This window comes from Chanodichthys erythropterus, chromosome 4 (assembly GCF_024489055.1).
Source record: "Chanodichthys erythropterus isolate Z2021 chromosome 4, ASM2448905v1, whole genome shotgun sequence".
NCBI classification, from domain to species: Eukaryota; Metazoa; Chordata; class Actinopteri; order Cypriniformes; family Xenocyprididae; genus Chanodichthys; species Chanodichthys erythropterus.
This window is the reverse complement of record NC_090224.1, coordinates 1,845,189-1,866,635: the sequence shown is the minus strand read 5'-3', so window position 1 is coordinate 1,866,635 and position 21,447 is coordinate 1,845,189. Positions and strand designations below refer to the sequence as shown.

Genomic DNA, 21,447 nt, shown 5'->3' with positions numbered 1-21,447 from the left:
CGTAGAAAACTCATGTATGATTATAATCGTGTATATATTTGGTTTAATGTTTTATCTGTCTCTTCCCTGTGCCTTTGATACCAGACTAATGCATTCACATGTCACACACTCGGTTAACTCATATAATGTGCTGATGTGCACTCCTGACAAATTAATGTTACTGTAACAGTTTTTATTGTAAAACATTGTTCAAATATTGATGCTGGAATCTTAAATCTTCAAGTAAAGGCCAAACTTAATCTTGAATGACTGTCAACAGTTGAATGAATTAGTGTCATGTCCAGCTTGTTTACTTCGAACCAGAAGACGCTCCCACATTTGACGCAAGACCTCATGGGGCGTAGGAAACTTGTGGATAGTAGAGTAGTATTCGATTTCGGACGCAGCGAATGAGGCGCCGTTCTGACGTAGAACCTGGAAGCGCTAGAACAAAACAACGTATTAAAATGACGCAGAACAGAAGATATTGTTGAATCAAGTTGATATTGTTGAATAAAGTCGATATTTTTGTTTTGTTTGTGCACACAAAAAGTATTCGAGTCGCTTCATAAAATTAAGATTGAACCACTGCAGTCACGTCGACAATGTCTTACCTTGAAAGTGTTGATTATATTGCTGTCTTTGGACGAGTCATAGGAGCGGGGCACAACCTAACGCTTTTTGACTTTCTCAGTTTGTGTAAATCTACTTAGGGTTCAGATAATTTATTTCGTTCCACATTAATTTCACACATGTCTGGTACAAATATGTGGCTTTGTTGTACAGCGTATACTTTTTTCTTTATTTACCCCTAAAGAAGGGAAGTGAAATGTGACAACATGTTATCTGATTTAATAAAAAAAAAAAAAAAAAAAAATGACAAACTAAAATATTTTGTCAATAAAAGACAATAATTATTTTTTTCAAATAAAATAATATAATTTTTTTTAGAAATTCAAATTTAAATATTTTTGTAGTTTGACAATGAACACTCTGCAAAATACAGCTATACAGTATAGGTCAAAACAATACATCCAAACAGATGAAGAAACATATCCAGATATTCAGAAAAACACAGAGCTGAACAAACACCTCTCCTTCTACTCACAGCTCTCACAGAACACGAGACAAACAGACGAGCCGGTATAAATGCTGAAAATTTCTTGAAATAATATTTTCTGTATGTTCAGGTTCTTCCTCTCAGTAATTATTCACCTTTTTTCCATAGTTTATCAACATAAATTCATAAAAGTTGACTATGACAGTTGTTTCGTAACTGTAATAGTTCTAATAGCGGGGCACATTGTAACGCAGTGTTACAACGAACCATATCTGCACAACTGGAATTTAAACCTGGTTATGTCTTCTGATAGTTAGTGAAGCATTAAAGAACTACCCAAACTGATAAACATCAGACAGGAGATTATCAGATTTGTCTTATTTTAAATAAACACAAACAACATAGATGAAAAATTAGCGTAAGTAAGAAATGTACTTTTGCTATTGTTAAATAAATGTTAAGTGATAGCCTATCTTCCAAAGATTTATGAATTTTGGCGCAGTTTTTCTCTATATATTGTCGATATGGCAACTAGTAAATACGCAACGTTTCTTTATGCTAGCATGTGTGGAAGTATTTATACCAGGGGTGTCAAACACATTTTAAACCATGTATTATCCCCCATGTATGCGCTCCCCTATACCTCTCGGATTTCATCAAAAAATATCTTAATTTGTGTTTTCCTAAGATGAACGAAGGTCGTACGGATGTAGAAGGACATGAGGGTGAGTAATTAATGACAGAATTTTCATTTTTGGGTTGAACCCTTTAACTGTTAACTCCCAACATTTCAGCTCAAATCCAAATGTAAATCCAGACATAGTCTGCCCTCTATGTAACTTTTCAGTTACGTAGTACAGATAGGCTACAGTTATTAAGTAAGTATATGTTCTTTATCGAACAAAGAAGACATTATTACTTTTCATTTTAAGTATTTTTTTAAATCAATGAGAATAATCATAAATATAAAATGGACGTTCTTATTTTATTTATTTATTTTTTAAATACCTGGAATTTTTTATATCAGATCTGGTGTTGGTTGTATGATTTATCACTAATTACGTTTTCCTACAATTGCAAAGCGGTTAGGCAGATTATGTTGACTGTTATACAACTCATTCCTCTAGAGGGCGGCAAATATAGCAAAATGTAGCACTTTCACAGTTTCATCTCAAACAAACCTGTTTTTCCCCCCCACTGGCTTACGTTATTTCAGTTTCACATAATTAATTGAGCGCTCAATCAGAATGCTTTATAAATTACATTATTTTAGATTGCATCAAATTTAATGTTAACACTTTGATTATATCTAGAATTTTCGAAAGTAATAAACTCTAAAAACCTCTGACTCTTGTAATGCTCAGTAATAACCAAAAGATGGAGTTCTACCAATGATTTGGGAAACTAATACACTAACTCTTGACTTCTGAGAATTTATGGTGGGGGATGGGAAGCTCACAATCACTGTGGATCTGTACTGGTTAAATTTTATGACATTTATTGATTTGCCAATGGTATCAGGCAAATACATGAGCACACTGAGTGTTCTGACTAACCACGTAGCCCATGCACATAGTCTGACAGATATGAAAATTACAAATGCTTGAATGAAAATAAACAAATGGCTAATGGAAAGAAAAAAAGGCTGGTTGTCACTGAATGCTTCATGAGAAACAAGTGATCCAAAGTAATCTCACCTATCAATTTTTTATTGTCCAATAACACGACTAACCTAAACCATCATTTAAATTCATGCATATTGACACTTTGCTCTTAATGAAAAGATGTAAATTGACTCTAGTCTTTTTCAAAGTGATGACCCAGGACACAAACATAGAGACCTACCTCAAACCTGCAGTCCAGATGGCATGTGGCTTTAGGGCTCCTTGTTAATATGGCAGAACATGAATGATGCAGTGACCTGTCCTGAAAACAAAATTGATCCCACAACAGATGCACTGATCGGAAAAAGAGAAATTAGCATGCCTATTTTCTTGCATGCTATTTTATGTTATCATTATAATGATATGTATGTTTGGCAATATACTAATACTATACAAATTTTCATGCGAGCTCAAGATTTTTTGATGTCTAGATTCCTTACTTGATGAATGGCACCAGTTAATAAGTGCACTTGTCTGAGGAGGGATGCTGACTTGAAATGTTACAGTAGAGGTTTTATAAATAACTCTGGTCTCTGGTTTCTGCAGCTGTCACCATAGTTAATTCCTGTTCCTTGTATCTGGTCCTCCAGATAGCTTGTATATTCATTCAAGACCAGAAAACATCCTGTTATAATGGAAAGGCCACTGAGAGGCATAAAGTCCCACAAGGACTGCACATTAAGACAATTTGTTGTGAGTTTTGACATATATACATTTGATCTTTGAATATATTCAAAGATTCTTATCACTGGAATCTATTCTTTGAATAGAACACTTCTATATCATCCTGCTTTTAAATTTTGAATATATTCAAAGAAGATTCAAATTAAGGTGACGAAATGTGTATTGTTGAAAGGCCTGGACATCCTAAAAATTGGGTTTGAACTTTTATTTTCCCTGCTTTAGATTAAATAGTTCTCTTTGCAGTCTCTGTTAAGAATGGAATGGTACTCTACTATACCTTTCATTTCAGTTTCTTCATGTATCCATAATTTGAAGCTTATCTTGCAGTGTGAAACAGATCCTTGTTAAGGTGTGTTAAACCCTCATGCAACCCAGTAATTCTGATTGAGGAGCAACGGATGCAGACAGAGCCACTGAATCTCTGTCCCCGTCCTACACACTGAATCCGACGGTCCTTTAGATGAGACCAGGTGCTAATGAGGCTAAAGCGGCCTCTTCCGTGGGGATCTGCGGGAAGAACACTCACTAAGGCACCAGTAGCCTCATCTCATTCTTCGGATTTTGAAGTGAAATAGCTTCCATAAATTCAGTCCCCACGATGTTAAAGTAGATGAGGACGTTGGAAGAACTAAGAATCATTTTTCCAGACTGACATGCATTTAAACAAATTTGCATTAAATGATGTTAATTTGATCATATGTAACCCTGCAACATATTATAAATGACAATAAGATCAGTATTGATAGAAACTGGAAATCAATACAATGTGCGATGGGAGGGATGCAGATGGTGTATAACAGACAAGGGTTGTGGTTGACATTGGATGAGGTATATGGGGTTGATGGCAGGCCAGGGGATGGACAAAAGGAATGGAAAAACATAAAAAATGGTAACTACAACAAGGTTCATTTGTTAACATTAGTTAATGTATTAACTAACATGAACTAACCATGAGCAATACAGTTGTATGTGCAGTTCATTATTAATTCATGTTAATGGTGTAGTTAACTAATGTTAACTAATGAACTTTATTGTAAAGTGTTACCAATATATATATATATATATATATATATATATATATATATATATATAGAGAGAGAGAGAGAGAGAGAGAGAGAGAGAAATAATAGTGGAGAGGGAGACTTCAAAAATAAAATTGTATTAAAATGCAGTTATAAACATATACTCTCCACTGTTCAAAAGTTTGGGGTCAGTAAGATTAATTTTGTGAAATAAATTAATATTTAATACTTTTCAGCAAGGTTGGGTTGTATTGATCAAAAGAAGACCTTTATAATGTTACACAATTTTTTTTCTTTTTAAATAAATGCTATTCTTCTGAACTTTCGATTCATCTTAGAATGCTGAAAGAAATGTATCACGGTTTCCACAAAAATATTAAGCAGCACAGCCGTTTTCAACATTGATAATAATGTTTTTTACACATTAGTTTTCATTTGGTTCAGCTGTTCCTGTTTAGTTCCCTCTGTTTACCTGTGTATGTACTGTACACTTCCTGTTCTGTTTGCTGCATCCAAAAACCTTAGGCAGCTGACTTGTTGCCTCGCTGCCTTATCAGGCAATGACTTGTAAGGTAGCATTTGTGCATGAAGGCACCTCACGAAACTGATTTCAGACAGACTTCTAAGGCAGCGTAAAGGTTTAATGATCTACAGCAAAATAACAAGCTTTGATGAGAACTAAACAAATATTTAATTACTACAGAAGTAATTTCTCAATGACATCAAAAGTGAAAAATGTTGGTAAAAAATGCACATTCACACACAAACTGACCTGCAAACGCAACTTTCGGGGACCATCTTTATTTTTCTAGCTCAACTATCACATAATGGAACACGCAGGATTGTAGGATATCAAAGACAGCGAAGTAGAAACCTGCGCGGGACGGATTTTTCAGTCCTGCTCCCGCAAAAAAAAAAAAAAAAAGTGCTATTGACATTCATGTTTCAACTTAATGTCAAATATTAAGTTATGTGTCACCTCAGCCTCCCAGCATAAACGCTTCCGATAAAATATTTGTTATTACAGCATCAACATTCTCAAACCACAGTTAGTTTTAACCGAAAGTAGCTGCGATCCCACAAAGCTCTGTTATGAATATATGAACATTGAATCATTCGTGTATTACAATAATAGGATTTGTGAGCGCGCAAATTTCAGCACTGCATAAAAACTCTGCCGTTTTGAGTGGTGAGAGGATTCGGGACATCTAAAACGCTTAAAGGGATAGTTCACCCAAAAATGGAAATTTGATGTTTATCTGCTTACCCCCAGGGCATCCAATATGTAGGTGACTTTGTTTCTTCAGTAGAACACAAATGATGATTTTTAACTCCAACCGTTGATGTGTGTCAGTCAAATAATTGGAGTGAATGGTCACACAATCTATAAGAATCAATAAACATGCATGAGGAATCCAAATTAAACCCTGCGGCTCGTGATGGCACATTGATGTCCTATAACACGAAACGATCGGTTTGTGCGAGAAACCGAACAGTATTTATTTAATTTTTTACCTTTAAAACACCACTATGTCCAATTGCATTCAGCAGTCGCTTGGTGATGTCTGATCGCGCTCTGACAACGGCACGGCAGTGATGTCTCGCGCATATAGAGGGTATGCACGTGACGTCACCGTCGACCGTTAGGACTGCGGTCACGCACGCTGAGTGGCAAAAGACTGAGCAGCAGCATTGGTTTTCAGCGTGAATGTCGCGAAAAACACACAAAATACATTCAAAACGGGAAAGAGCTTTGCTGACTGTACAAATAGATTTGACACTAACCCTGAGGTAGCCTATATATTTAAAAACTAGAGAAAGCAACAGAAAAAGAAGCAAATGGATCACTGAAATTCACAGAAACAGCTGGACTCCAGCAGAGAAACATGGATTTGCAGTTATTTTGTGTCGAATTGTTGGATTTTGAGGTAAAATCATACCTTATATATTGTATTGCTATATATTATGTTGACGACTCATCAATTAAATATTTTCCATCTTATATTATGCATAATTGGGTGTTTTTAAATAAACAACACTGTCAAAAACTATACTATAAAAGTTTTAGGGCTGGACAATATGACGATATAACATTGATATAAGTGATTGCAGATTTAAACCTACCGATATTGTAGTTATATAAAATATTCACAGGCAGATTTGCTTTATGTGTTTCCCCAGCGTCAAATCAGGCACATATAAATGTCAGGAAACACGACTCCTGGCTGCATGTCAATATCCATGGATTAGGTTTATTTGACAAGTTGTAAGAAACACTTTCGAGTCCAACCTTTAGGGTAATTCGTTAGTTTTACTCGCATTTTCGCCGTTTCTCCTATTAATCCAGTCATGCAGCATGTTCTTTTGCCACTCAGTCTAGCTGAGGGAGCGCGTTTTCGGCGGGAAAGTGACGTCGATGCATACCCTCTATACTTCAATGAGTGCTAGACATCACTTCTGTTGCCAGAGCGCGATCTGACATCACCAAGCGAATGCTGAATGCAGTTGGACATAGTGGTGTTTTAGAGGTAAAAAATTATATAAATACTGTTCGGTTTCTCGCACAAACCGATCGTTTCGTGTTATAGGACATCAATGTGCCGCCACGAGCCGCAGGGTTTAATATGGATTCGTCTGTGCATGTTTATTGACTCTTATAAATTGTGTGACCATTCACTCCCATTATTTGACTGACAGACACCAACGGTTGGAGTTAAAAATCATCATTTGTGTTCTACTGAAGAAACAAAGTCACCTACATCTTGGATGCCCTGGGGGTAAGCAGATAAACATCAAATTTTCATTTTTGGGTGAACTATCCCTTTAACGTGAAAAACCCTTAACGTGGCTTAATGTACTAAGATAGTGATTTTAACCTACCAAACTTACTAAATATCAAGTGTACTATGTTAGAATTTCATAGCGTTTAGTAACACGTTAAGCCTTTTCCTCCCATAGAAAAAATAAGAAGAGGTTTTAACGTGTTATTAAACTTGTTAAGATCATATTCTGGGCTCATCTGATTTTTTGCACATAGTATAATTTATTAGTATGATATTTAGTGAGTTTGGTCTGTAAATATCACTGTCTTAGTACATTAAGCCACGTTAAGCGTTTTAGAATTTCCCGAGGATTCTAACATAAACACCTGATAGTGTTGCGTCTCCATTGCGTCTCAGAAATCAACATAGCCTATCCTATGTCTGTGATTGGCTACATTGCTCAACACTGCAAATACAAGTTATAAATAGAATCACGCATATGCTTGCGACTGTAAATCGTTTTTATTTTATTTTAGTTATTCTTGTTGCCTTTTTGCAATATATGAATAACGATTTATTAGATATTTTATGTTCAGTTCTATTTTGCGGGAGTTCCGCGAATCATTTGATTCTCCCGCAACCCGCACACGAGTCTTACGCCAGTCAAATGTTGTTGCGTTGGGTCCCGCGGGAGTGCAGGTCTCTACAGCGAAGGATACATCTATGCTGCCTTCAGAAATCGATCAGATGAAGGTATCTCAGTAGACAGGAAGTGAAGCTAACATTGGACGTGCCTTGATGCCTTCCTACCTTGAAATGTGTCCTCCAAATGCAGAATTTCTAGCGCAGCTATTTTTCTGTGTTGTCGATGTGTAGGCTATATCGTTGTCGAGTTGTATATCCCTGAGTTTTCCCTTGCATTAAAGTCTATTTGTATCATATTCTCAATTAATTATGTGTCATGTCAACAAGACAGTTATGTATGGTTTGAGTGTTTTAATTGATACAGAACAGGTAACCAATGTAACAATGATAATAATGGACTGAGATCATGTTTCTGCATCTAGTTTGAACTTTGGCTGTTGCATTTTTAACCTTATACAGCTTATTAATGGAGACTTTGAGACATAAGGCCAAATGTTTTGTTATAAACTTCAAGTATTAAAAGTATGAATGCTTAAACTAACTTTTTAGCTTCTTGAATTGTCAGAATAATCCTTAACCATATTTGGATTAAGAACCAAGAGAGTTGCTTTTGAGCACAAGATGATAAACTCAGGATAGTGACTGATCCTTTAAATTGTTTGTCATTTCTGTTAGTATACAATGCAGAGACTATGAAGGACTAGTGATGATTTTATTTCTTACACAGAGCTGTCCAGGCTTGCCTCGGTGAAAGAGATGCAAAGAACATCAAAGGTGTTTCCAGTTTGTCTCACCTTAAGAGTTTATGCTTTGTCACTCATTTAACTCTCACGATACGCTTCAGTGAAGCATGACTAGCTCTGCAATGAGCAGTGACAGACGGCACTAAACATTCCAAGCAGTGGGGAACGGGACAGCTGCATGAAGAACAGAAAAGAGAAAGAGTGTGCACTTGGTTTTGCGACGTGTGACTGCTAAAGTATTTAAGATATTATATGAAAGCATCTAAATGCATCCTTTTTTTCCCTCCTTCACTTTATCACCTTCTCCCTGAGTCACCTCTCCGGCATCCTTCTCTTTTTCCTCTCTCTCCTTCATTTTACTCTTCCCTCCATCATCTGTTAGGTGAACAGTATCCGCCAGGTTTGTGAGCCTCTTTTGTCTTGGAGCAGGAGATGTTGGCGCAGCCGGATCATGTTTCAAACTTTCATTTCCTGAAATGTTTGAGGGAACATCCAGGGTTTTATCAGTGCCCGTTACACTGAGTGAGGGGAGGGGAGGAAGGGGGAAGGAGCTCAAGTTACCTGGCAAGTCACTTAGCCATCAATGAACAAACGACTCTCTCTTTGAGCTCAGATCGGGGGGCTCATATACACGCCCCCCCCCCCCCCCCCCCCTCCATTATGATTCATTTTTGCTCAGGGCTCATTCGGACACACATATGCACATGCAAAATGTATCATGCACCTACTGTAATAATGATAAATGCTTGAATTAAACATTTCAGAGCAGCAGTCAAGGTCAGCAGCAGGTAAACAATAGTTTTAAGTACAGTGCACTGGGTTTTTTTTTAGTTTGAATTAATGGTTATTTATAATTACTGTTTACTTTAAAAAATTGAGTTGCTTTACTTAAATTTTTTGAGGTAATCGGTGTTTACAAAAATTTTGAGTATTCTGAACTTATCAGGTTTTATGCTTAATATTGTGTGTGAACCCAACACAGACTAGCAAGCAAGAAGCTAAAAAAATAATATTTTGAAGAATGATTTAACTGTTTTTGTCCATATAATATAAGTCAAAAACAGGTCTAAAAACAAACACTAAGACATTTTGCAAAATATCTTTTTTTATGTTTCACAAAGGAAAGAACATCATGGAGGTTAGGAACGACATTAGGGTGAGTTTCTAAGCAAAGACAATGCAAAGATTGACCTTCTCTCTTGGACACAGATCAAGATGTTATGACAGGGTGTCTGTCAGCACTGGTCACCTGTGAGTCTCCTCCCACAATGCCCCTCTTCACCTCTGTAATTGTGCGTGTCTTCACCTCTGCACTCCACAGGAAAGATCTGTGTTTGTCAAGTCTACTTTTAAAAAACCCAGTGTGGAAATGTCCAGTGTGAAAAGACCCACTAGTTTTGTTCAGTTTAGAGCTTCAAAATATGTGTGTAAACAGTTGTTCTCCCTCACCTTGAATGAGGTGCATTCAAATTTGCATACTTATGCACTATTCTAGTGTTTTTTAGCATAAATAGTGCAAGTAGTGTGTTCACTTTCTGAGATCATTATTGTTGTTATCACTTCTGACTGAACCAATACCTTACTTATAATTTCAACTAGGGATACACATTATTTAAATTCTGTCCATGCTGATAACCGATGAATGGTCATTATTAAAAGTATATACTATTTTAGTTAAATACATTAAAAATAAAACACTGAAAAATCTATCATTTTAAATTCTACAAGTAAATTTAAGCATCACAACATTATTGAGACATTACTGACTATTGAGATTTAATTTTAGCAGTGTTGTTCAGTGTTATGTATAAATCATGTTATGTTTCTAATATCTAAAGTCTAATGCTCACAAAGGCTTAATTTATTGATCAAAAATACTGTGTATTGTGTATTGTGCTGATTAATAAGGAAATCTCAATACATTTTCAGGATTTTTTGATAATTAGAAAGTTTGAAAGTATTTAAAATAATTTTTCATAAATATCTTTACTGTGTGATTTTGATCGTTTTACTGACCCCAGACTTATGAGCAGTGGTGTGTTGGTGTATATTATTTTCTAGAATTTTCCTTCCATTCTGCCCATGTATGAATTGCCTGTGTGATGGCTTATCATCTATTGATATATATATATATATGTTGTTTTAGCAATGGTATAATGACAATATATAATTATTTCTCAGTCTCTTTATTAGAATATAACCAGAAAATACAGGAAATGTTATGTATTAAAAAACAGAAAAAAATCTGGGAAAATAAGCGGCTTCTACAGGCTAAAGTGGCAAGTATTCACTTGAGCAATAGCAGGAACCTGTCTCTCTTAAACCTAAATGGAATCTAAAAGAACTGGAAGGCCAAGAAAACTTTCAAAATCTGATGAGAAGTTTCTCAGATTTTCTTCTTTGAGAAACTGGAAGAAGTCCAGGACGTCACTACTGATTTTTGCTTAAATAAGCCATTTTGTTCTGAATATTTTTCTTTACATTTTGTGTACATATTTCATGTATTTTCTGTTTGTATCGTAATAAAGACCAAAATAAATAAATATGTATGGTCATTAAACCACTGTGTGTGTGTGTGTGTGTGTGTGTGTATATATATATATATATATATATATATCTTTCAATTTTAGGACAGGCCTCCTATATTATGGAAAATTTCTGGAAGAGAATGAGAATGAGTGTGGTATGTATGTGTGAATGTGAGTGTGTACATATTAATGTCCATTTATATGAGCCTGTGCATTCTACACATCGGCTCCTCCGTGGTCATCACCCTTAAATACCTGCTCTATGAACCCTGGAGCGACTGACGCCATGCTCACAGCAAGTCTGTGAAAAACCCTTGCCCTCTTACTCTTCAGACACTGCTGATGGAGGACTCCCTGCCTGGGTGACAACTGCCTCCACTCGTTTATCAGTGGGGCTTGGCTTTGAAACCTGAGCCTCTGTGACCGTTTGGAAGTAATCCGTTACCCAGTGCTGCAGAACAGACCATGACCATCGAGGGTGCTGGGAAAGCGTGTGACCTTCAAGTTTTTACTGATAAAAGCGTGAAGTCATGCCAAATTGATGGAGTAATATTGCTGTCTTTTTGACAAATCTATAAAAGGCAATAGGTTCCCCAGACAGGATGCTCATCTGAAATCAGCTGTACAGAGAGATGACGCGCAGGCAGGTGTGCTGCACAGGTTTAGTCTGCCTTTTATGATGTGTGTTTGCTCGAGTGCAAGTGTTTGTCAATGCATAAGGGAACGTGGCATGTTTGTTCACAAGTGATGCCTTTTTTTGACCTCCTATAATAAGTTCCCCATATTGTACTATGCAACACGTTTACTGTACCAAAATCTGAAGCTTTGATTGTGTTTTTTTCCACACCCTCCTACATGAGATAATTACAACAATTATAATTGTATTGTTAATGTAAACGTTGATGCCATTGTAATGGAAAACAATGCTGGTCGATTGACAGTCAGAGAAACGCGCAGTCACTGTGGTGATGCCATTAGTCATGACTTCCTGTAAGGTGATACAGTGTACTGCACTATGCTCGTTCACCTCACTTCAGTCTTTTGTTTAGTTCAGGGGTGCAAAACTCAGTTCCTGAAGGGCCACAGCCCTGGATAATTTAGCTTTAACCCTAATTAAACACTTCTGATTTTTCAGGCTTATTTAAAAACTACAGGTATGTGTATTGGAGCAGAGTTGGAACTAAATTTCAAGGACTGTGGCCTCGAACTCGAATAGTTTTGCACCCCTGGTTTATAGTTTGTTTGGGAAGAATGAAAGGGACTAATAAAATTGTTTAAAGCTGACTATTGATTTTTGAAATTCGCCAAAGTTTTGATTTATGAATCACCCAAGTGATTGGTCATTCTTTCTTCTATGGAACACAAAAGTAGATATTTGGTTGGTTGGTTGGTTGGTAGGTAGGTATTTTTGTTTGTTTGTTTGTTTGTTTGGGCAATGAAATTCAATGGGTCCAATGTTGTTTGACTTTCATTGTATGGACGAAAACAGCAAAAACATTCTTCAAAATATGTGTGTTTCACAAATAAAAGTCAGTAATACAGGTTTGAAATGACAATGAGTACATGATTTTTTCCCTTTTTTTAACTATTACTTTATTAATGAAATAGAAAGTAGAGAATAATATTTAATATTAATGTATCATATGTTTCTTCTTTGATTTATGATTGTGTATTGTAAAAAATGCTCCTTTGGGATTACAGAGTCCAGTTAATAAGAGATTCTCAGCATCTCTCCAAGGCCATATTCTTTGACACAAAACCATATGGAAAACCACTTTCACTTTTTTTTTTTTTTTTAATGCTTAACCATTCCTGAGCTTTCCAGTGATTTATTATAAGCTGTTAGCACAAATTAACATTTGCCTCCGACACAGAACCATCTTAATCTTCTAAATTCTAAGGTTTGTTTAAACAGTTTATGTCTATCTTTTCTCAACCATCTGTAAGTTAATTTATCATAATAGTCACTGCAGTCACACAGACTCCTCCATTTGATATTTCAAAACTTTTCGGTCTGTACAGCTTCCAAAAGTTTTGCCTTGTGTGTGTGTGTGCGCGTGTGTTGTTTGTTTGTCCCGTCCTGTAATCCCATGATGCCTCACTGAGCCGAACCTCGAGGCAAGGGATGACCTGAGCTCAGGTGACAAAAGGTAATACGGGGAAGGGCAGGGAGCCATGAAGCCCACCTGTTCTCCCTTACCCCCCTTAACAACTCCCAAAAGTCTCAACTATTATCTGTGAAGAAAATAGCACTCAGTCATTCCCCCTCCTAAACCCCACAAAGGCTGCTCACATTACAGCCGAACCCTTTTCTTCCCACATGAGAAACACTCTATTTGTCTCATTCACGTTCAGCACAGGCCTCTGCTTTGTGTGCTCACCTTGGTTTACAGTGCTGTAGAGCTTGTGCTCCGAGAGGGAATGAGGGAACTGGAAACCTGAACCCTTTAAAAAGCAGCCTTAGTCCTCTAGAGCTCCAAACACTCTTTTCCAACCTGCCCGCTTCTTGCGCAGTGAATATAACAGCAAACCTTGTTTTGAAAGTTCATACCTTTTGTAATTTTTCATGTACTATTATAATTATGTACTATTTCTTTTTTGCTGGACTAAAGCTTTACAGGTTTACTCTTTCTGTTTGAGGTCAGTATTCAGTACTTAAAGTACTTAAAAAATGTAGAATTCTGTCAACGTTCCCTCTCCCTCATGTCATATCAAACCTGTTACCTGCATGACTGACTTTCTTCTGTGGAACACAAAAGATTATTTTTTTGAGGAATTTTGATATAATCTAAATTACATTGGACCCTGTTGGCTTTCACTGTATGGATAAAAAAGCACATTTTCAAAATATCTTCTTTTATGTTCCTCAGGTTTGGAACAACATGAGGGCGAGTAAATAATAATGACAGAATTTAGTTTTTTTGGAGTGAATTATCCTATGTAGCATTTTTAGATTATTTGAATTAGGCTGTATGTGACTGCATTTGTTAAGAGCACAGTAATAATGTTGTGTATATAGGCAGTTTTCTACAAATAATAACATATTTTTAAATATCCTCTAATATATTCTCAAATAAACAATGTTTACATTTGTTAAAATTATGTAACAGTAGAATACATGAGACTGTGGTTCCTAAGCCATTGGTGGTTTGCTAAGGTGCCTTTTCAACCAAAGCATGTTTTTTTTTTTTTCAATCACTCTTAACACTCAATATTGACATGAATAAGATTATATTGTCCATAAGTATTTATATGACTATTCCCTTTAAGATCTCTAACCCATTAACTCTGTTAATTAATACGAAATAATAAATTATGTTTTAATTTTAATTTATTTGAATCTAATAAATTAAGTTGATCTAATAATTAAAACAAAATAAAGAGAGTGTAGATAAGAAACGAAAAAAAAAAAAAAATGAAAATGGTACCCGCGACTGTCAACAAATGTTGCACTCATCGTCAAAATTGCACGTTTTGGTACCCTTGGGGCAGAATTGAAGTTGCCCCTCTATGGGCGGTTCTGGGCCTCCAGTGCTCTAATGCGAACCTAAAGCAAGCAACTGGTTCCGATTAGCGACCGGAAATCCTCGGTACTCTCTGTTAAAAACAATTACCTTGACATGCGTGCGTGGAAGATGGGTGGGACGCTGCCTGGTTACTCGACGTTTCGCTGGGCTAACGATCAGGGGTCCTTGTAAAGTCTTTCCTTCAGTTTGACCACATTTTAAATGAGCCAACATTGGCCAATGACAAATATAGTTATTTTGTAAGGGTTAAAGTTAGTGGAGGACATTATTATTATTATTAAATATTATTATTATTATTGTCTGAATATCATTATGCCAACGAAACAGCAAGAACATAGGTCACCTGGCCCCGAAACCAATGTTTGCTTTTTTGCTCAAAAGAAACTTATGAATGAAGCCACGTGAGTTTGCCTCCCGCAGCTGGTATGTCTTCTCTTTGGCCCAGAACCACCAGAACAAACATGAGAGAGCGCAAAGTAAACACCCCACTACAAACCTAACGATGCACTGCGACCACAAAAGCAACACGCGCCTCCTGAGGCTAAAGAAAAATCAACAACTCCCCGCTTTTTGTTGACCCACATTATTAAGAGGACGTTTGTGACACGAGTATTACAGAGAGGAGCTGGATTAATTAGCCTATAAGAAGAAGAGCTATTATTATTATAAGATACATATTAGGGTCATCCAATGGGTATTTTATCTACTAATTTATTTATTCATTTATTTTACTATAGGATACTTTTTATAATTCGTTTTTTGTTTTTTTGTTTTTTCAATTGTAATTTCCATTGGTCCGTATGTCATTTTTTCTCAAAATATTTGGACACACGAATTGTTTTGGTATTGGGTTTAACTTTAATATTTAAGTTTGATCTATGTTTAACATAAAGAGCGTGAAAGGGTTATTTACAATAATTTCAAAACACTAATATATATATATACATTAATGTAGCCTACTTTTGAAGAGGATATAATGTGTCTAAGATGGATAGATTTTTGACCTTTGGTCTGATGCATTAAGTGAATATTCGAATGTGTGTTATTTTCACCCTTGATTTAAAATGTAACTTAATTAGCCATTTTATTATTTAAATGTAATGGTGTATTACATTTTGAACTATTTAGGCTACATGTTGTGATGCAGAGACCTGGCGCTTCATGTGTATATTTTTACACCATTCATGGAAAACTTGTATTTTAGTTTTCCTTTTCATCTTCGTATTTTAATGGTGCAAAACAGTGTGATAAAATGCTAGAAGAACGTCTTATGAGTTTGAAGAAAAGAATCGTTTTATTAACTGCTTTTGGTTTGTCTTCTGACCAGTTTAACGACTTGGCAAATGTCAGTCCGTAATAGTCTACCACGGTAAAGCGTACCACTGAGTATTTCTCTGAAAACCAGAGAAAAACTAAGGATTTTTATTTAGATTTATACTGTTCATTTTTCCTTTTTATATATATACAGTAAAAGTGGCAGATCTCAGTCTATATTTGGTACAAAATAAACAAAAATAAATAAAAGCTCAGTCGTAATCACTTAAGAACCGAGGTCCACTAGGCTTGAAGTTAAAGGTCCCAGTAATGAATCCTGGAGTTGATGTGGGTGTCCTTGCATGCCGTGTACCGACTGTGCGGCGCCGAGGCCGGTCATGGAATATGCGGACGCGCCGGGGTGGCTCATATTACCCTGGAGCAGGAGCACGGAGTTCTGGTCAGGACTCTGCGGGGGCGAGAATTCGTCCTCCGAGCTTGACATCAGGGACTTCCCGCCGTCCAGCGGTGACAGCTGGTTCTGTTTGTTAGCGCCCGTGTTGTTGTTTTCGCTGTTCTCTCTGTCAAAGATAAATGACATGAGGGTTACGACACATTTAACATTAGATAATGTAGAAAAAATATGCTGTGTAAAATAGTATAAAGTCGTAGTCTTTTCAGATATAATTTTGTCATGGCGGATGACTATGCAAGAAGAAGAATAAATTCTCACACTAAAATTTAATAGCCTATTTACTGAATGACCATCGAAATTAAACGAACAATTTCAATTTCATCTGAAAATACTAAGATTTTATAATTAAGTTTTCTTTTATTCTGACTGCTGACAAATATAAAAATGTAAAACGACAAAAGACGTTCTCCATCTGCTATCATATAAATTGTGGTTTTTAACAAAAAAAAATGTTTTTATTCAAGTGAACAAATACTAGCTATATAACATGACTATTTTTAAGTGCTATATCAATCAGAAAGAGGTCCATAATGTAACAACTGTACTTTTTTACACGGATATTAAGACGTTAATATTTTAAGGACTTTCCAAAAGCAGCGCTCATGGAATCAAACTACATGTCAACAATAGCATCATCAGCGCTGCACCAACAGCAGTCAGCTGTGAACCAATTGGTATGAGGGGCTGAACTGGCTGTATGAAACGCATTTTTATTTTGTTCTCGACTGACTGAGCTCACCTTTCTTTTGCCTCCGCTGCACGATCCCTCTGCCGTCTGTTTTTAAACCAGTTGCTCACTTGGGTGGTGGTCAGCCCTGTGGCCTCAGCCAACTCCCTCTTTTCCCGAGGAGATGGATAGGGGTTGTGCGTGTACCACTCCCGCAGAACACCGCGGGATTTCTCCTTAAAACAGTAGCTGGTCTCCTCGCCGTCCCATATTGTGCGTGGCAGAGGAAATTTCCTCCGCACTCGGTATTTCCCCACCGCTCCCAGCGGTCGCCCCCTTAGCTTCTCAGCCTCAATGTAATGGGCCTTAAGCCACAGCTGCTGCAGCTTCGGGTGGTTGTGCGGAGAGAACTGGTGACTCTCTAGTATCTTATAAAGTTCCCTGAAGTTTCCACGGTGGAAGGCGACCACAGCCTTGGCTTTGAGGACGCTCTCGTTCTTGTGGAGATGGTCGCAGGCCGGAAGAGACCACAGAAAACGGCCGAGACGCTCAAGATTCCCCCCTTGTTGCAGCACCTCACACACACACGCGACTTGCTCCTGAGTAAACCCGAAAGAAGGCAACATTGACATGACGTCTGACTCCCGCTACCAAACCGCTCTCCTCTAGATGCTATAAAGGAAGCGGAATGGGTGACACCCCGTTTGCCTTCGTTCAATGGGAGCGATTAGGTCGCTTGACAAGATTTTTTGGGGTTGGAGATGTCCTCTGCGCGCGCCGTGAAGTTTTGGGTGTTTGTTGAAGACAGTTTGTTCACTATCGACTCATGTCGCGCTAAAAGAGCACTGCGCGACTGCTGATTGGCTCTCCAGCTGCCCTATCCCCTGCAGCAGCAGTGCTGAGAGAACTCTGCTTCCATTTCCTCCCACGGGGACTCGGTGGTCTGAAACTGGATCCCCCGTCTCCAGTTCTACCTGAGGGAGCCGGGCACCTCGATACTAATCAATTATAGCAACTGTCTGAAGGCAGCGTTCATTTGGCAACCAAAGCCATTACAGCGCTTATATTTTATCCTCACAGAATTTTAATGCACAATATTATAATAAGTAAACCGAGTCAAATTAACGGCGTTATCTTCATTTATTAACGTATGAGGGAAAAGTCGTTCCTCGATTTCATATTAATATGAATTAATATATTAATTATCAATTCTGATTCGCAGCAAAGAATCATTGCAATCATCAGTTTGACTCTGCTTGGCTTGAGCCATTGTCAAGGGCACGCGCTCTGCGCACTGTCTAGATGCACGCGGAGATATTTGGAGTTCCATTAAAAACAATCAGCCTCTCGAGCTGGAGAGATAACATAATGCTAATCACTAGATAAGTAGCGCCCCCGGCTTTTCAAACTATTCGACCGAGCGTGCAAGGCCAGTAGAATCCGTGAAATGGCGCTCAAAAATGCAAGATTGCATTCATTTACGAGGAAAAACTGAGCCAAATACGGTTAATAACGATAATTAACCAATTCAAGTGCTGTTTATTTGAGTTCCACAAAATCGTTGTGAAACAAAAATGAGAGAAATTTAATTAAAAAATATTTTAAATCAAATTTTACTATGCTGTTTTTCTGTTTTGCTTTTCTGCTTTTATTTTATTTTTTTTACTTGAGCTCAGAACATCAAACATAGCCTGTAGCACTTAATGATTTGTATTCTTTAGGCTCTCAGAAAAAAATGCATTCTTTCCATCTCTTTCTTTCTAGTCCTCTCCCCTCTCTCTGTACAGTGAAATCTAAAACCGATGCATTAGTAAATGAGTTCTGTGTTCGTCGAGGTCTCTGCCATCCAGACGCTGTTTTAAGGCATAGATCGCGTTTCTTTATCTTCGTAGAAATCTGCAACCTGACACCGCGGCGACGCGAAACTCACAATCACTCACCCAGAATGGAGCACCTCTTTTAATTTAATTTGAGACGCGGCGTTCATTTTTAAGTCGCGCATGGGCCCGTTAATGTAGACTATAGCTACTTAAGGAGCCTCCACTGTTCCCTCTATATGGGGCTGAAATGATCTTGCAAGCTTCAAGACACTGGGATAAAACGAGGTCTTAATCGGTTTTAGCAGCCAATCCGTACACCTGTAAAAACAACTTTTTGCCCACTGTCTCTGAAGGGTCAGAGGAGCAGGCTAATGAAAGCTGCCCCATCCATCTGTCCTGAGGGATCACCCAAGGCACAAAAAACTTTCGCAAAAATGTAAACGTTTACAATTTTATGGACTTACAATTTGTTTTCAAATGCAAAACATGTCATCGTTGTAGTACATTTTGTATTTTTAGAATAAAAAAAAAAGAAACACGATTTTGTGTGATTTTTTCACTTTAAGGTTTTAAAATAATTTCGTCTCCTTTTACAAAATTAAACAAGACCTTACCTACATAAACGTAGTGTTTTTAAATGCATATTCATTTTTCAACTTTCATATGAATGTAAAGTCTTGTAGGCCTAAATTATTTTGACTTCTGTAGGCTATTGCTTTATATCTCATTGGATTAAATGAAGTTTTATAAGTTTGTAACGGTGGTTTCCCAATTCGTAACCAATTTTCCATTGCTGTATGTGACTGCAGACTTTATTGAATTTAACGACATTTAGGTCTATTCGTCAGCAGGGTCAAGTATCAGCTTCAGTGTAACAGCACACGGGCCTGTGATTGACGGCGCTCGGGTTGTCGTAATGTCTCCACCACATTGCCGCGCGCCCCCTCCTTAAACCTCAGAAATCGAAAGGCCGTGCCCGTTCTCAGGCCTTGATCATTTCAAGATGTGCTCTTTTATGGCCTAAAGGCGAGGGTTGGCAAGGTCGACGCGAACTCCGGCACACATACCAATGGTAAACACACCATAAACTGCTTCCCTCAAAAAAGTATTCACGGTAGGCTATACAATGAACAACAATGAGGTCACTCTCTTAAAGTAGGCTAGCTACGTTTCAGTCATGTCCAGAACTCTCCAGGCGTGTTAAACTGAATAGCTGAAATGTAAATTAATATTTTATATACGGTTGTTTGACGCAGAAATTTAGTTCGTAAACACGTTTTCTTCATTTTCAGCAGGTTTAGAGAACTAGTTCTAACACGCAGGCCTGTTCTAGTAGCCTATAATGCGATGTGAAAGGCTAACACAAGTAGGCTAATCCAATATTAGACAAATACCTAGCCACGAATTAATTTAATAAAGTTAATTTAAAAATAATAAAACAAGCAAATCTTAATTTTAAAGTGACATTTAGGCTACATTTAATTATTGAAGTCAAGGTAATATGACATTGGGTAATGTGGGGCATATGCTCAATAATTTAATAACTGTATAAACATCGTCTTGGTTTATAAAGATGAAAACCTGATACAGAGATCCTTTAGCCTATATCATTTTATACACAATGATCTTTGTAATCATTTTTTTTTTTTTTTTCTTTTTTCAGATTGTTTTTTGAGTTTTTAAAGCTTAAGGTACTGTACAAGAAATAAATTGTTTTCCTTGTGTCCACAGTAGAGGACATTATAAGAGATTGTGTGTGTGTTTTCATCTGCTGGGAGGCACAGCAGATTAATTACATACTATTTTTTTTAATTATTATGAAATAAGATATTTCTTTGATATAAGATGTTTATACTTTTTGTCATCTGTTTATTATGCCCCACACCCATACTATGAAAAAAAGTGTTTTTTTAGGAAACAATTTTTGTCACATCAATGACAACGCATGCGGTTATTTCAGAAAGCTTCACTTGCTGTCTGCACAGGAATGTGATAGAACAAGTTTGTTTTATTTCACTGGTATTTTAGAGTTGTATTTTAAAGCTTTTATGTGTGGTATCAAGTCTTTGGTTTCCTCGTACCTCATACCATTCTTATATTTTGCCACTGAGGTAAAGTTTGCAAAGTCTCAGCAGACCCAGGACAGAAAGCTCTCAAAACAGCATTTAGAACTAGCTTATGGGCATCCGTTACGTTTAATGGACTATAGATATTGAAGTAATTCTGCTGACCCCTGCTGGCTTGGATGTTCTAGTGATTTGCCAAAAGTTGATGATAATAATAATAATAATAATAATAATATACAATAAAATTATTATCCACTTTTGGCACTGATAACAATAGAACTACTTTAAATATTTATTTAATATATTTAAAAAATATTAATTAATATTTTCATAATCCTTTTATTTGGAATGATGGGGTTTTTTGTGTGTGTGTGTGTGTGTGTGTATGAAAGTATTTGGAAGACCTCCATTCTCTAAAACACACAATGTTCTCTCAGTGTTTTCATAAAACAAACATAGATTTTTGTTCTCAGATTTACAGAAGTGATGGGTCTCAGACCCAGTTGCCCCTTGACCTCACATTAGCACAGTGTATAGTGCTGTGGTGCAGT

General features: G+C 36.9%; 1 protein-coding gene across 1 annotated transcript; it reads right to left on the bottom strand.

Moving 5' to 3' along the window:
* Window positions 1–15,134: 15,134 nt before the first annotated feature.
* six1b (SIX homeobox 1b) lies at window positions 15,135–18,285 on the bottom strand. Its single transcript, XM_067382947.1, has 2 exons — window positions 17,083–18,285; window positions 15,135–16,449 (listed from the first exon to the last, which is right to left on the bottom strand). The coding sequence occupies exons 1-2, from the start codon at window positions 17,640–17,642 to the stop codon at window positions 16,155–16,157; spliced, it is 855 nt and encodes a 284-aa protein (XP_067239048.1). The 5' UTR covers window positions 17,643–18,285; the 3' UTR covers window positions 15,135–16,154.
* Between the last annotated feature and the right edge of the window lie 3,162 nt (window positions 18,286–21,447).